Raw genomic sequence first — 17162 nt, 5'->3', positions numbered from 1 at the left:
ACGTGTCCCGGGGCTGGCGATGTCAGAGGCAGGAGCGGCGACCTAAAATTTGCCGGCGGCAGCTGCATGGTAGGTGGATGATCTGAGCCTGAGTGAGTGCGCAGGGTCCCGGGTCTGTGTTCGCAGGGGTGGCACAGAGAGAACATGACAGGCGCTCAGGTAGCCGCCTGTCATGTTCTCGGCACTATATGTTAAACTACGCTATTTTGTAGTTTAACATAAAGTATCGATATTATGAAATCCTGGTATCGAACCGTTTTTTTGCCCCGAAAATCGATAGTAGTATCGATTTTTCGGTGCATCGTGCATCCCTAGTCACGACCGGGCTCAGAAATGCCCACTGAACCAGTCAGTGACTGAGGCAGGACACCTCTACAATCACTGACTGGCTGAGCGAGTAGTTTCTGTTGGGTCATGACGACACAGAAAGCCAGGAGATACAGGAGACCAGAGGCTGACAGTGAGCAGTGACATTGTGGGGGCACAGGAATGGGTAAGTATTCCTTGATAGTTATGTTCTCACCACTCCCTGCCCTTTTTTTTTTTTTTTTTTTTTTTTGTACATTTGCCAGATTACCTCTTTTTAAGAGTTTTGTTTTATATGAGAGGAACACTTAAAGGACACTTGAATGTTCTAGAATTGTTTGCACATAGCACAACATTAGTGCAACCTGACTCTGTAGCTACACTTTATTCTTCAAGTCAGAAACAGCCATATGGCATATGCTGTGGGTATGCCGCTGTTGTTGATCATAGAAAAACCTCAGCTGTGAGCTAGGATTATACACTGTAAAGGCTTTGGGAGATTAGGCATTAATAAATGGTGCTGTTATAACATGTATACCCTGTAGTAGTCACTAGCTGTGCTGCAGACTTATCAGGACTGCATTACTTCTGGTGTCCTCAGCCCACCCTGTACTGACACGCACATTGCTCTATTAGGTTTTCACACAGACGCGGCGCTGGAAGGATCATGCTGACATGCTGAAGCAGTATGCCACCTGCCTGCAAGGCCTGCTGGGAGCTTATAATATCTCCGAGCCTGAAATATACTTTGATGTATGGGTGTCCATCAATGACCGTTTCCAGCAGAGGTAAGTACGTTGCAGCCATGCTAGTGTGATATCACTTACTATTACTGTTACCTGAACTTAGTAAGCATGTGTCGTGACTGGATTCTCTGTCAGGTTGTATGACCCCACAGTGGACATTGTGAAAGCAGATTGGTCGCCCTTCCACAAAACACCCTGGGTTCAACCATTGCTGGTCGATCTGTCTCCTTGGAGAGCAAAGTTCCTGGAGGTTGAGGACAGTTTGGATAATCTGACAGATGTGGTGTTCATTGCAGATTTCCCAGGTAATTGACGCATTGTTATGGTCCATCCAATGCTGGATGTTAGGGGAACTGGCCAACTGTTTGGGTTCGGCAACATTCTCTGAACCTGATGTGTGTCGCCACTCCATTCACTTGTTATGGGACTGGCTAAGACAGCTGACCGCTGCTTCATTCATGTAAGGGACTCAGGGGTCACTCTTTGGTCTGACACCAAGCTATCTTTTGGATTGGTGCTAAACATTGTATATAACTCCTTTATGCCTTTATATTAATCTCTTCTCTTCCCTCTGTATAATAGGTCTTCACTTAGAGAATTTTGTGAGTGAGGATCTGGGTAACACCAGTGTACAGGTGCTGCAAGGCGAAGTCAATGTGGAGATAGTGAAGGATGCGAAGAACTTCACCCTGAGAGAGGGAGAACGCATGCAGGTAAATGTATATTCAGTATTTGCTTCCTTGTTTTCCTTCCTATGGATGTGACAAATGATTGTTAGCAAGTCAGGCATGTGATGTTCTCTTCCTTGTTTTAGTTCTGTCACACCGCCAGCCTATATGTTAGCATTGTAAACATTGGGATGTATGACTGTATTTCACTGACTTTGCCCAAGGATACTGAGTAAGGGCAGCTAGCCCTAGAAGTGCAATTGATACTTATGGATCTATCTTTTAGTTACCAGCAGGGGAATACCACAAGGTGTTCACCGTGTCACCAGGACCCTCATGTTACATGTACCTGTATGTCAACACCACAGCAGTGACCCTGGAACAAAACCTCACCCGACTGCAGGAGCTGAAGGAGAAGGTGGAGAATGGGAGTGGTAAGTGATCCCTAATGTGAGGATCGGCATATCAAACTTCTTTTTTAGGTTTGAGCTCATGTTTTCTAGCATATACATTCATATAGGTTGAGAGATCCAGAATGCAGTGTGGCTGAGAACATTGCATTATATCAGGGATGGGGAACCTTTGGCTCGCCAGCTGTTGCAAAGTTACAATACCCATCATGCCTGGATAGTGAAAACCAAAGCTTTGGCTTTCCAGGCATGATAGGAAATTGTGAATTGTAGTTTTGCAACAGCTGTAATGCCAGAGGTTCCCCATCCCTGCATTATATGATACCATATTTTTAATGCAGCTCTGGTTACATACTTGTCGTTATTATTAGCATTACTATACCTGAGTCCAGATTTTGGTTTGCTTCCTAGAAACCTCTCCCCTGCCCCCCGAATTACAGCCCCTCATCTCCGGAGCCGTGGAAGACCTCAATGCCTCAGACCCCCTGGTGGTTGCCTTCCTGCGCAGACAAAGGCGGATAGAAGAGGCAGAACGTAGGCGAAATGCTACAGTAGTGGAGAGATTTCAGAAGTTTATGAATAAGAAGTATTATCTCCTACGACGAAGGTAAAGGACCGGGCTTCTGTCGGATTCTTAAGTAATTTAATGTGGTCCTGCACTTTGGCTTCACCAGTCTGTTCAGTTCTAGTATTGTTTCAGTTTAACCTTTTAGAGGCAAATTACCAGGTCCCTGTCTTACAAATAATACCACATGCTATGGTAGGGAACCTTGGCTCTCCAGCTGTTGCAAAACTACAACTCCCATCATGCCTGAACAGACAAAGCTTTAGCTTTGGCTGTCCAGGCATGATGGGAGTTGTAGTTTTGCAACAGCTGGAGGGCCAAAGGTTCCTACACCTGTGCTATAATGTATAATGGCATAACAGCCAATGTTTACTATAAATGTAGGCTTGTATTAGATGTGCAGGGTCCACTAAGGTTATGTTTACATGTACCTAATCTGCGCAGCGGATTTCATCAATATAAGTGGCTGTATTAAAAGAGAAGTCTGGCAAAAATGTTTATTAAAGTATTGTATTGCCCCCTAAAAGTTATACAAATCACCAATATACACTTATTACGGGAAATGCTTATAAAGTGTTTTTTTCCCTGCACTTACTACTGCATCAAGGCTTCACTTCCTGGTTAAAATGGTGATGTCACGATCCGACTCCCAGAGCTGTGCGGGCTGTGGTTGCTGGAGTGGATGATAGCAGGGGGATGCTCAGTGTCCCTCCATTGCCCTGTGTCCCTCAGTGTCCCTCTGCCCTGCCAACAGCTCTGGGAGTCGGGTCGTCACATCACCATTTTATCCAGGAAGTGAAGCCTTGATGCAGTAGTAATTGCAGGGGAAAAAAACACTTTATAAGCATTTCCTGTAATAAGTATATATTGGTGATTTGTATAACTTTTAGGGGACAATACAATTCTTTAATAAAAATTTTGCCGGACTTCTCCTTTAAGTAGGTGTGATATATGCATGTAAGCCGGAAGCACATGAATACTGGTCAGAGGCCGCGGCTGCCCTTATCGCTATGACTGCTCAGTAAATAACATTCCTCTAGGCCTGGGAATACGATTTAGTTTAGTCTTTTCCAGCAGATCCCACCCCCAGAATATACAGCAGATGCTGACAGGAGGTTTTTTATCAAAGTATCAGGCAAAAGGGAAGTTGAGCGTTTCCTCATTCAACAGCTCTGGGCAATGTATGTGCAAAGAATCCCATTCACTTCACTGCTTCTTATATTCTCATAGTTACACCGAGTATTTTTCTGAGCTCCTTTCACTTCATATCTTGTAAAACCAGATCTAGCAGTAGAAACAGAAAGCAGCTAAAAGTGTCATTGAGAGAATGCTGCCGTACGGAAGTTGTTATAAGGATTTTTTATTGGTGGCATATCTTTAGTATTATGGCAGTGTTGTCCGATCACCATCATAGTTCAGATCTTGTGGAAAATACAGATCGGATGAAGTGGCATGGTGGGTATCACTGTTGTCAGACACTGGTGCTATCAGTATATGCCCGTATATTCTAGCTTTATGCCACCATAGTGATGTGTCAGTCTTTTTAAATGGATACTGTCTTTTTTAATAAATTTAGATTTGTCATAGCGGCATATTAAACGTTCAAACCCTGACTATGTAAGATGGGCAGGTGCTCTATGACGAAGTGCCATAGGTGCAAATACCCACACTTTGATTTTATTCACATGATTTGGGGGTGTCCTTTGGTAAGCTTTTTTGGGCTTTGGATATACTAGATAAAAAATTTTGCGGCACCCTGTGGACCGCTCCCTCAAATAATGTCGGTGGGGACTGCTTGACGATGAAGTGTGGTCCCAACTACAAATTATTTTTATTAGAGGATCCTTATTTCAGTTAGAAAGGCGATTGCTCTTCACTGGATGGATCCAAGGCTTCCTGTGTTGCCAGAATGGCGGGTTTTAGTAAATACAGCGCTCTCTTATGAGAACTTATTGTTCAGACACAGAATTTGCCCCTCTAAGTTCTGTAAAGTGTGGGGCCCATGATGTGATGCACCCAATACCAACTACATGGCTAGTTGCTATACTAGTTTAAGAGATGCACTTTTGACTCGCTATACCTGATGTGTTACAAGCCATGGTAATGTAGGAAAAAGAAAGTTATTATAGTTGACACTTAGGGCCCTTTTACACTTTTTCTCATTTATAAAAAACCGAACCAATCACTAGGACAAGCTGGAAGTGGGGCACACTACGCAAGTTCTTTCCACGTGGAGCTGGACTCCCCATGTAAGTCTATGGGACTGTATTATGGTCCGTTAACACAGAGCGATGATTCGCCCAATCGATCGTTTAACGATTTTGAAGCAACAATTTGGTTTTTCTAACGATCAACATTTACATGAAGAGATAAATCGTTAATGTGATCGTTTTTAAGATCGCTTAAGCCCATCTCACACATAGGGTGAATCTTTGAAAGACTGCTTAGACAAAGCGATCTGCGAATTTTTAGCGAACGACCAACGACGATTTGAGGACTTGTTTAAAGATCACAATGAACCATTTCTCGCTCGTCTCTTGATCGTTCGTTGTGTTTACAGCTGCCGATTATCGCTCAAACGCGATCGTTATCAGGAAAATTCGAACGATAATCGTTCGGTGTAAACGCACCATTAGTTTCACACACAGACTGCGCTCACCTACAACCTTCATGGCATTCCAGGTGTGCTGGGAATTTAAGCCACAGGTTGGAAAATTAATTCATCAAGAAAGAGATGCCACTGATATGCTAGAGTAACTATTATAAGGCAGGTTAGGCCGCTATAATACATGTTTGCATAGTATTTAATTGCATATGTTCTTGGCACTAAATTGATCCATAGACCTCCCTTCACACAGCTAAGGCCACAGTGATCCCTATGTTGTGGAAAGTCTCTTATCTTACTGTGTGGTTAAAGGGGTACTCCAGAGAAGAAAAAGAAGTTTTCAGATTAGTAAATTATTTCTATAAAGTCAGACCAGTAGCAAATCCCCATAGAAAATTCCAGCTGTAGGTACCGTGAGCGCCACTTGTAAGGGTGCGTTTACACAGAAAGATTTATCTGACAGATTTTGGAAGCCAAAGCCAAAAATGGATTTGAAAAGAGGATAGATCCCAGTCTTTCCTTTATGATCTGTTCTCTGTTTATAGTCTGTTCCTGGTTTTGGCTTCAAAGATCTGTCAGATAAATCTGTCTGTGTAAACGCACCATAAGCTTCAGTATAACCTTAGGGGACAAGGACTGGAATGTAAAGGGGTCATTAGAGGACATTCCCCATGGTAAACAAGCAGAGTAATCCTTTGTGAACACACGACTCTGACTTGGAGACGGTGCCACATATGCAGACCTGCCTCTGGGTATAGGATTCTAGAGAGAAGCGCCATGTAAGTGCCCTATTAAATTAAATTTGAACGATATAACAATTGTTCGCACGATAAACGCTAATAGTTTCGGGTATGCAGGCAACGGTCGAAAAATCATTTGTGTCATTTGATCGCATCTTTTAAGCTGACCATAAAATCGTTCGCTAAATATACTCTAATGATACACATTGTTCATTCTATTGCCGGGTTTAGGAGGAGTAAACTATCACAACAACGACTATCGCTCTGTGTGTTATGGTGAACATTTGTAGGTCATTCCTAAAAGCGCTCGTTTGTGATCGATTATCGTTAAAAATCAATGTTGACTGTAGCAAATAGGAATAGTCCATGTTGTTTTTCTGTGAGTAGCCTTACTTTTTATTTTGATACATATCCCAATAGAGAGATGTTGTCTGTAGCAATAAGGCCCCGTTCCCACTGAGCAAAGGTAGCGGAATTCCACGACGGAATTGTCCGCCATGAAATGTCGTTAGCCTCCCGCTCATAATGGGAGTCTATGGGAGGCGCGCGCTCCTGCCCTGTCCGCGCTGAAGAATGAACATGTTCATTCTTCAGCGCGTACAGAGCAGGAGCGTGCGCCTCCCATAGCCTCCCGCTCATAATGGGAGTCTAACGGCATTCCGTCGCGGAATTCCGCTACCTTTGCTCGGTGGGAACGGGGCCTAACGCAACATAAAAAGACATAGAGTATTGGTTGCTATAGGCAACACCTGTCTGCACTATGGCTCTGAAGGAAATGAAGGGAAATTGGTACAAAGGAAACCTGGAGTACTTGCTAGGGATACAGTAGTGGCAGGGCACTTCACTAGGCTCGGCGGTCGGCTTGTCAGAAGGCTGCCTATGAACTCTGTCTCCTAACCGGGTGTCTGGAAAAGCTGGATCTAGTCCTGGAAAACTGGACTGGAGGACTGGATCCAGCTTTTCCAGGCACTCAGGGAGTAGTGGCACGTAGTTCAAAGGTAGACAGCTGACAAGCCAACAACCAAGCCTGTCGAAGCGCTTTGCTACTACTGTAGTATCGCTCATCTCTAGTAGTCGCCCACGGCAACAGATTAGGTTCCACTCCTGTGTTTTAGAGCGTTCTTAGATAATGAGAGCAGAGTTCTACTTTTTTTTTCCTATGTGTAATGACTGATCGATTTCCAGTTTCTCTGGTCTGCCTTCACCGATGTTCACACCTTTAGAGCCCTATTCCACCGGACGATTATCGTTCAGATTATCGTTAAATCATTCGAATCTAAACGATAATCGTTTGGTTGAAATGCAGGTAACGATTAACGACCAAACGAGAAATCGTTGATCTCTTTATAAGACCTGGACCTTTTTTTATCGTTGCTCGTTCGCAAATCGTTCGCATTGAATAAGACGTCGTTCGCAGTAGATACGAACGCAATAGCGAAGAAAAAACGACTGCAAATACGATCATAAGTAATGATTATCGTTCCATGGAAATGAGTGGACGTTTTCAGGTCTTTCGCAATAGCGGTCACTTGAGATCGTTAACGATTATGTGAATAATAATCGTCTGGTGGAATAGGGCCCTTAGGCTCATATTATTTGTCATTCTGTAATGGTTTCCTGCCCTCCAATAACTACTCACAGCAGGCTAGTACCCTACAGCAGCCACTAGGAGGAGCTTTACAGCCTCTGGCCAACTGGGGATGCTGGAAGTTTTAGTGTGGCTGCATTTGGGGAACGTTGGAGTAGATATTAGGGGTGACTTGTATAACACATTGGCAGTGTCGTATCACTTCTGCGGCTGTGGGCGTTTATATCACTGTGGACTCCTGTGTCCTAGATTAGATTACAACTAATGCAGGCATGCCGAATGATTCTGTGCCAACCTACCCAGCCCTAAAGGCTGATCATAGAGCGAGAAAGTGCAGGTAAATGATTATAAGACTGCAGATACAATCTAACGTGTGTCCTTCCAGCTCTCATTGCCATGCGGGTTACTCCTATGCACACACAAGATGTACTAGGCCACTTGCCATCTATGATATGATTGGAATACATGGAGCGCTGGATCTAAAAATCAGATTTTACAGATCAGTATGTGTATCTAGAGGAAAGACAAGCAAACGCAGTATGCTTCATATCAGAACACAAGTGTGAGAGAAGACCCTATTACAGCTGAGTGCTAGAGTGATTTAGGCTGGGGCTATACAGGAACAATGGAGAATTAGGCTGCCTCTATCTATAGCTGTAGATACCATGTCCTCATGATATGCAGTAAGTGACTGATGTAGGTCATACCAGTTTACTATATAAAACTTAGAGACCTTGTCCAAGAATTTCTGAAAATTGCTTAATAGGTGGACTTATGAAAGTAGGATATTACCCATATGATGATATCATACATCCAGGTGATGCTTCAGCCAATCCCTGTCCTTATTGGTGGTGTTTGAATGTATAGTGTGTTACAGGCAGCAGTGTGATGTGTGGGAGAATTGTGGTGCTTTTTCTGTCTCATAGCATTTCCAGCTCTTGTTTAAATTCCAGACAACTCCCTTACCCACAAACAATACCATATGTGAAAGCTGACTTGGGTTTTCATGTGCATGCTTAAAGCGATTCTGTACCCACAATCTGACCCCCCCCCCCCCCCAAACCACTTGTATCTTCGGATAGCTGCTTTTAATCCAAGATCTGTCCTGGGGTCCGTTCGGCAGGGGATTCAGTTATTCTCCTAAAAACAACTTTTAATCCTGCAGCGCTGTGTCTAACGGCCGTGGCTTACATTTGTATATGCACTAGGCTGGCACCACCTCCTTCCTCCCCACCCTCCTCATCATTAGGAATGATCCAGGAACATTTCCTGCTGTTTGAGCCTTGCACAGGTGTATTAATGATCAAGCCCATGTTTATTATACACACAGGTGGGGAATAGGAAGCAATCTGCCTGGAGCATTCCTAATGATGATTAGGGTGGGGAGGAAGGACAGAGAGGGTGTGCCACCCTAATGCATATACAAATGTAAGCCCTGGCCGTTAGACACAGCGCTACAGGAATAAAAGTTGTTTTTATGACAATAACTGCATTCGAACAAATCCCAGGACAGATGTTGGATTAAAAGCCGCTATCCGAAGGTACAAGCTGTTTGGGGGGGCAGATTGTGGGTACAGAGTCGCTTTAAAGGGGTGCTACGAAGGAAAAAATTAAGTTAACTAGTGTCAGAAAGTTATACAGATTTGTAAATTACTTTTGCTTAAAAATCTCAAGTCTTCATGTACTTATCAGCTGCTGTATGTCCTGCAGGAAGTGGTGTATTCTCTTCTGACACAGTGCTCTCTGCTGCCACCTCTGTCCATGTCAGGAACTGTCCAGAGCAGGAGTAAATCCCCATAGAAAACCTCTACTACTCTGGATAGTTCCTGACATGGACAGAGGTAGCAGCAGAGAGCACCATATCAGACTGGAAAGGATACACCACTTCCTGCAGGACATACAACAGCTGATAAATGCTGGAAGACGTGAGATTTTTAAATAGAAATAATTTACAAATCTGTATACTTTCCGACACCAGTTTATTTATTTTTGCCTTTGGAGTACTCCTTTAATATAGTTCCATGGTTAGAGGAGTCGCACACACATCTGCTCAGCGCCATCGCACAGTGTGAATTGAGATAGCTCTGCCTGTGTATGGACCACCACTCCTTTTCAGGGGGTTGGGGAAGACCCCTGTTCTGTAAACATCCTGTGGATATGAGTATCTGAAATAGGAATCACTGTCTGATGTTAGGTTGAGATGAGTAAAATTATAGTATATGCAATGGGGCTTGTTTGGACTGAATGGAACGATCCTGTGCAATATCTACTTTGCAAAAATCACTTTGCAAAATCACTGTTAAAATGTATGTGAACAGAGCAGGACTATCACTGTTGCAACTCCCCAGAAGGCCAGATTACATGTGTATTTTTACATGGTGTAATGGTGCGTTTACACAGACAGATTACTGAAGCCAAATCCAGGAATGGATTTATAAAAAAAGGAGAAATCTCAGTCTTTCCTTTATGACCTGTTCCCTGTTTATAGTCTGTTCCTGGCTTTGGCTTTAAAAATCTGTCAGATCTGTCTGTGTAAACGCACTATAATGGATGTAATTCCTGGCCTGGATTGACATCCGCATGTAATACACTTGTGTGTAACCAGCCTAATGTATAGTCTACCTAAACCGTCCTGACCATGTTAATGATTGTTCTCTTGTGCAGTTGTCTGATGACAGCCATTTCCCTGCGGAACCTCTTATTCGGGAAGCCACCCCTGGAGCAGCTGGCAGCAGAAGTGGCCTTTGCCAATATTAAATATGAAGATCCGAGACATCAGGAAGCTAAGCAGCAAGATGACGCCATGAAAGAGCCAGAACACACAGACCTGTGACCGCACCTTATATGATCATCATTTTCAGTATCATTGGACTATTTTATAACTTTGTTTTGTTTTTTTGTATGGAGGGACAAGCTGAATTCTTTTATACATGGGATTTTACACTACAGGATGAAGCAGAAATAAAACTATTTTACCCATAGAGACAATGTTAGTCCGGTACTGTGCACCTATTCTGTCTGCTCATTTCTCAGGTTGGGTCCACACACAGTTTTACCAAAAGTGGGAGGGGCACGGACAACTAAAAGCTGCACCTTTGTTATGGTATAACTGTGCTTGAACCCAATATAATCTGTCATCACCAGAGCCAGAGATAGTGTTACATCTGTAATGTGATTCCAAGAGCTTCATTACCCAACAGCACAGATGTAAAGTGCTGCACCGCTCACTAGGTATCTGCTTTCAGGTAACAGTATTCTGGTTTACTACTGACTAGAGATGAGCCCAACTCAAGCATGCTAGAGTCCAGTCGTTCAGCATTCGATTACCGGTGGCTGAAGAAGTTGGGTGCAGCCCTAGGGAGTCCATAAAAACATGGGTGCAGCCATAGGCATCCAACTTCTGTAGCCACCTGTATTTAAACATTGAATGATTGGACTTGAGTTTTGCTCATCTCTAGTGTTGATCAGTTTACTTGCAGAGAAAAACAAAGGTCTGATAAGTGTCCGCAACTTTCTTGGCATCATAGGCCCCAAAGGTAGTCAGGAACCCATTACACAACTTCTCTAGGGTAGAAACTTCGTAAACCGAATCATGCTGCTAGCTATGTCATTTCCCCACACTAGTTCGTTAAAGGGAATGTATCACCTACATTCTTTCACGGATTACTCAGATACTAAAACTTGTTTTTTTGTTTTTTTTTTTAAATATATAGTTAAGGGGGCTGCCATCTTGCCTGAGCAGCTTTTAACAGCATTTAGTGACATGCTTTATGGCAAGACTTAAAAATGGGTATAAGCAAATTTACAGTACTAGGGAATCACTTTGCTAGTCTCTGCCGACAGCCAGCTCCGCACTGAGTGCTTGGAAAAGCTGGATCCAGTCATGGGAGAAGTTTTCCAGAACTGGATCCAACTTTTCCTGGCTCCTGAAATATCCATGGAGCTAATAAGCGAAAGGGATACATGTGAGTGCATTGGCTGCCCATAGAGAGAGGGATAGATATTTATTTTTATAATCAGATCCCCCTTCAAGGGAGATCGGTTGTTTTCATATTAAAAGCTTAATTTTCAGGAAGAAGCATGATCCGCTGCTGGTTACTGGGCAGAGTTTTGTAAGTATCCAAATAATTGGTCAAAAAACAAGATGACGTCATCATACCAGCTTATCAAAACCACCCGATGCCGGTAACCGTTGATACAGTTACATTAAGACAAAGAAGGAGCTACCTTGGCTTATCGCTTTCCGTGATTTCTTGCTGCGCAATGGAAGATCTCTACTATAAAGTGCTCTCCAGAGCGTCTGGGTTAGGTGGCGAAGACTGGTTAAAACGGTGCCTTTGCATTGCCACCGAAGATGGAGAGACAGTACCTACCGGATCCGGTGTGAAGGCTTCGGGACTCCCGGGGTCCGGCAGATCCATCATGGCCGGTGATGTGGTGAATCCGGGCGGCCTGTTTCGTCTGCCTGTTTCCGGCGCAGGAAGATCCGGTGATATGACAAGTGGCAGCGTCTGAGATGGAGGCGGTCCTTCCGGCGGAGCGATGGCCGGTGTCGGAGGCGGAGAAGAGTAAGTCACCGGTTAAGCCTGCGGACAGAGGCTGTAAGGGGCAATCTAAGAAGAAGAGGGTGCAGACGAAGGAGATTTCAGACCTACTGCTTCGTTGAAGGATGCCGACAGGGCAGATAGTCTGGGTGAGTGTGGTGCTTTTAGCGCCCCCCACCCCCTGCGATGCCGGTTCCTAATTCATGTGCTGGGCAAGCAGTTTCTGTTGATAAAACATTATCTGGAATAGCCACTCTGTTAAGGATGTTGGGCAGTGATAATGTGTCTAGTAATGTCAATACTACTGCTAAATGTATGTCTTCCCCTACTAATATGGGTCTGGATTCTTTCGGGACAGCATGGGTTAATAAGTCAGTTGATGATTGGATGTCTACATTGGACCGTTTTTCTTCTAGTGGTTCACCGGCTGAGCAGCTTGTCCCTACCACGAGACCTGGCATACCTGATGTGTGTTTTAAAGAAGTATTGCCATGTACTGTCTCGCCTTTAGGCTTTCCTTTGTCTCAATCTACTAAAGATAAAATTTGGAAGTTTGAGTTTATTGATTTGTTCTCCTTGTTGCCACAATTCAAAGAGTGTAAGGATGAAAAAGAGGAGAGCGACAAAAAGAAGCCTGTTGTTTATAAATCTTTTAATAATTGGTTGCAGGCTTTTTGTATTTACACTTCTGTTTTGGGGGAACGCCATCCGGCTGTCTGTTCATCCCTATTTCAGCATGTTGACATAATCTTAGATGCGTATCGTAGCTTTGGTGGTACTGCGTGGCTACATTATGATGAGATGTTTGGCGAAAGTTGTCGGTATATCCGAACCTAAAGTGGGGACAAAAGGACTGTGGGACTGTGGATACAGTTGATGATCCCGCAGAGGAATCGTCCCATGGTGTCGACTGCTCCGGCTCAGTCCTTTCGTAAAGGACTGTGCTTTGCTTACAATGAATCTTCTTGTAAGTGGGCACAGTCGTGTAAGTACAAGCACGAATGTGCTCACTGTGCCAGATCTCACCCGGTGTCCCGATGTTTTAAGAGGTTTGGTCACAACATGCAACAGACAGGTGTTGTCAGAGATTCGATTCCGAAAGGCTCGGACTCCGGTGAGACTGGACGTAATGCGCCAGTGGCTAGAGTGGTATCCAAACAAACGGATGGCTGACTTGTTGCTCTTTGGTTTTGAATATGGATTTCCAGTTCTCAGTTATACAGGTAAAGGTTGTTTTGTTGCAGGTAACTCTAACTCAGTATTGTTGAATAAGTCCGAGGTGGACAAAAAATTGTCCAGGGAAATATGTGAAGGGAGGGTGGAAGGTCCTTTTTCTTCCCCCCCCCCCCCCTTCCCTTTTCGGATTTCAGGATTTCTCTGTTAGGTCTTATTCCAAAAAAGGAGCCTCATAAGTTTAGGCTTATTCATAATCTTTCTTTTCCTAGGGGTTTGTCTTTAAATGACTCTGGTCTGGTCTCTGGTGTCGGTTCGTTATAGTTCTTTTGATTCGGCACTTGATTTACTTAGGTCGTGTGGTCGGGATGCATTGTTGTCCAAGGCCGACATTGAGTCGGCGTTTAGGCTGTTACCCGTTTGTCCGACTGGTTTTAATTCTCTTGGTTTTATGTGGCGTGGTAAATATTTCTTTGATAAATCGCTGCCTATGGGTTTTTCGATGTCCTGCTTTTACTTTGAGTCTTTTTCTTCTTTTCTGGAATGGGTTGTTAGAGAGCGATCTGGTGTCCATTCGTGTTGTCATTACTTGGACGATTTTTTGTTTGTAGGCGGTTCAGGTTCCGGTGATTGTGAGAGGTTATTGTCCTCATTTGAGATGGTTTGTTCGGAGTTTAGTGTACCTTTGGCCCGGACTAAGACTGTTTTACCCTGTACCAGGTTGGAATTTTTGGGTATTGTCATTGACACTGCTAGAATGGAGTTTTGTTTGCCCGAGGCAAAGATTTTAAAAATCCTGGGTTTGTTGTCGGCCTTTTTGTCGAAGAAGTCTTTTTTGAAGGATTTGCAATCGTTGCTTGGCAACCTTGTGTTTGCGATTCGTGTTGTTCCGATGGGCAAGGTTTTTTGCCGGAGGATGTATGCGGCTACGAGAGGTCTCTCCTCCCCGTACTCACATGTTCGTATTACATTACCCTTGAAGAAGGATATCCGTGTTTTGGTTTTCCTTTCTTTCTGAATTTAACGGTAGGGCAGTGTGGCAGGGTGAATTCGTGGACGCTGAGGCTTTGGGTTTGTTCACCGATGCGGCAGGCAGCTGTGGTTTGGGGGCTTTTTGGGATAATCATTGGTGTGCTGATGTATGGCACCCTAGTTGGGTTAATGCTGGTGTTGTCAAGAACATTGTGTTGTTGGAATTGTTTCTAGTGTTGGTTGCTCTTACTTTATGGGGGGATGATTTTAAAAATAAACGTATACTGGTTAGCACTGACAATAAAGGGGTAATGTTTGCAATTAACTATGTCTGCTAAGTCGGATTTGGTTGTGCAGTTGTTGCGTCATTTGTTTTTGCGCTGTTTTAATTTGAATATATGGCTTAAGGCTAAATATGTTCCTGGAACTTCTAATATTATAGCGGATGCTTTGTCTCGGCAACAGATTCGTCGATTCCGATCTTTGGTGCCTGGGGCGGATCTGGAGGGTCTTCCTTGTCCGCCCGGTCTTTGTGATTTAATTTGGAATTGATGTCTGGATTTCTGGAAAGATCACTGTCTAAAGTCACCTGGAAGGCCTATGCTGCTGCTTGGATTAGGTGGTGTTCTTTTTGTGTTGGCCACCGGTTTTTCCCCCTTTCTTCCTCTCAGTTGCACTTTCTGTCCGATTTGTTGGCTCTCGGTGTCTCTTTATCTGTTATATTGAAAATTGTCTCCGGCGTGTCCTTTTTTTCAGAGGTGGTTTTGTATAAACTCTATCTCTGCTTGCTTTGCTGTGAAACAAGTGTCGAAGGGGGTCCGTTTGTCTAGAGGTCCTGCTCCAGACGGCCGTAGGCTTGTTACTTACCCTATGTTGTTGCGATGAGGTTTGTTTGTCCTCATATGAGGCTGGGCTTTCCGTGTCGGCGAATTAGTAGCTGATAGTGTTCGGTCGGTTTCAGCTTTGTGTCTTTGTGATGTTAAGGCCTCTAGTGTTATGGTTTCTTTGTCTATCAGACGGTCCAAAACTGATCCGTCCGGAAAAGGTTCGACTCTGGTTCTGCGATCCATTGTTGATAGTCGGGGTCGACTAATTTTAAACTTACTTTTAAGGTTTTGCATTCTTTATACTCGCATACGGTTTTGTGCTTTTCCGAAATCATACCGAGATTGGTGTGGTCATTTCCTGGTTACACTTATCTCGATATGATTAGACGTGGGATGTCTAATTTCACGGCCACGGTGGACGGAACTTGCTTTCGTCACTTAAGACTTGGGAGGGTTTTATTCCCGGTCTTTATCGGGTAGATGGTGTCCATCTATCCGATATAGGCTTGGATATTTTTAATATGGGCTTGCAGAGCGTTATTGAGTTAGCCTCATGCTCGGCATTGGTGGGTGGGTCGCCTCAGGATAATTTGGGGGGGGACATTGTTGTTTTCAACTACCTGTTGGGTAAACTAAGTTAAGTTATTTAAGTATGAATTAGTACATGTTTTTTAATGTTATCGTTAATTAATAAAGATAAATTAAACATGTACCAAAACTCTTGAGTAAACCTTAAATAAAATCCCGTGGCCATGTATACCACAATTTTTGGAAATGGTTGTCCGTGTCATAATTTTTTTTAGGTAAAGGGGTTGGGCATATGCCATTTGCACATCACATGAAACAGCAACAGGCTGACAGCAGAGACCAGCTAAGCACATCTTTAGTACTGTAAATTTGCTTATCCCTACTTATGAACATAGACGACAATCATGACACGGTCTGCCAGCAGATGACTTATCTTCTGGCCGTTTCCTCCAAAATGATTGATAGTAGGAAAAGGCTGGCAGTGGCCTGACGCTACAGAGTGGGACTGGTAGTGTTAGCCCGACACTGTAAGCCCAAAAGTTTCAATCTGGTCTGGGTGGTATGATGTCCGCCAATTACCAGAATCGAGTCAGAAGCTCTCACTGAGAACTAACTATAGAGCAGTTACATCTTTTTAGACAACCCATCTCCAGCAGCAACTCAGTAAGGGTCCCTATATGCTGGAAAGCCCACATGTGCTAACCTTTTTAAATAGGAAGAGTTTAGCAAACACCTTAAAAGGGGTTTTTCGATCACTATAAGAACATAGCCACTTTCTTCCAGAGACAGCACCACTCATCTGTACTTTGGGTGCAGGTTTTGTAACAAGAGTTCCATTTAAGTGGATAGAGCTCAATTGCAAACCTCACCTGAATTGGAGATGAGCAATACTGTCTCTGAAGAAAGTGGCTGTTTTTATAGCGCTAGATAAACCCTTTAAGGGAACAGCCTTATCCCTATGTACAATAAACTTGAACTGTTTAAGTGCTAGGCCTTACCTCACACACTAGACAGTATGCTTCAAAACAGCTTTGGCACTCAATAAAATGCCAGGTGTTCTGAATTTTAAGGCTCATGGTGTATTTACACAGAATTTTGAAGCCAAAGCCAGGAATGGATTTGAAAAAGAGAAAATTATAGTTTCTAACCTGTTCTTGGCTTTAAAAAAAATAAATAAATCTGTTAGACAAGTCTGTTTAAAGGCACTAACACCAATCTGAGCTTCTAGCCAAATAAAGACTTCATTCCCAGCTGACAGGATCCATAAGGACATCTTTACACAGCCTAAGATGGGGCCATCCATGTAAGGACAAATGAGCAGCACTTGTTTGCAGTGTCTTCAGACAGCATTGTAATTCACAGGACCATTGAAATCTATGGCTATCTGCTGCACATCCCATTTTAAACATGCCAACAGGAATGGTTTATCACAGCTGACAGGCAACAAATAAGCAGTGGAACAAGTTGTATTAGCAGTATTCAGCATTATC

The 17162-nt window shown here is 43.6% G+C and overlaps 1 protein-coding gene across 1 annotated transcript in view; it reads left to right on the top strand.

Annotated features, from left to right (window-relative positions):
* Positions 1–10616, top strand: part of GGCX (gamma-glutamyl carboxylase) — a 25562-nt gene extending 14946 nt beyond the window's left edge. Inside the window, exons 10-15 of the mRNA XM_069943703.1 lie at positions 943–1094; positions 1188–1357; positions 1635–1765; positions 2007–2154; positions 2542–2737; positions 10293–10616. Of these exons, the coding sequence (XP_069799804.1) occupies positions 943–1094; positions 1188–1357; positions 1635–1765; positions 2007–2154; positions 2542–2737; positions 10293–10461 (966 nt within the window). The 3' untranslated portion in view covers positions 10462–10616. The remainder of the gene's footprint in view (positions 1–942; positions 1095–1187; positions 1358–1634; positions 1766–2006; positions 2155–2541; positions 2738–10292) is intronic.
* The last annotated feature ends 6546 nt before the right edge of the window (positions 10617–17162 follow it).

The sequence above is a fragment of the Dendropsophus ebraccatus genome, chromosome 1 (genome assembly GCF_027789765.1).
Source record: "Dendropsophus ebraccatus isolate aDenEbr1 chromosome 1, aDenEbr1.pat, whole genome shotgun sequence".
In the NCBI taxonomy this organism is placed as follows: Eukaryota; Metazoa; Chordata; class Amphibia; order Anura; family Hylidae; genus Dendropsophus; species Dendropsophus ebraccatus.
The sequence above is the reverse complement of the archived record's forward strand: the minus strand, read 5'-3'. Positions and strand labels throughout refer to the sequence as shown.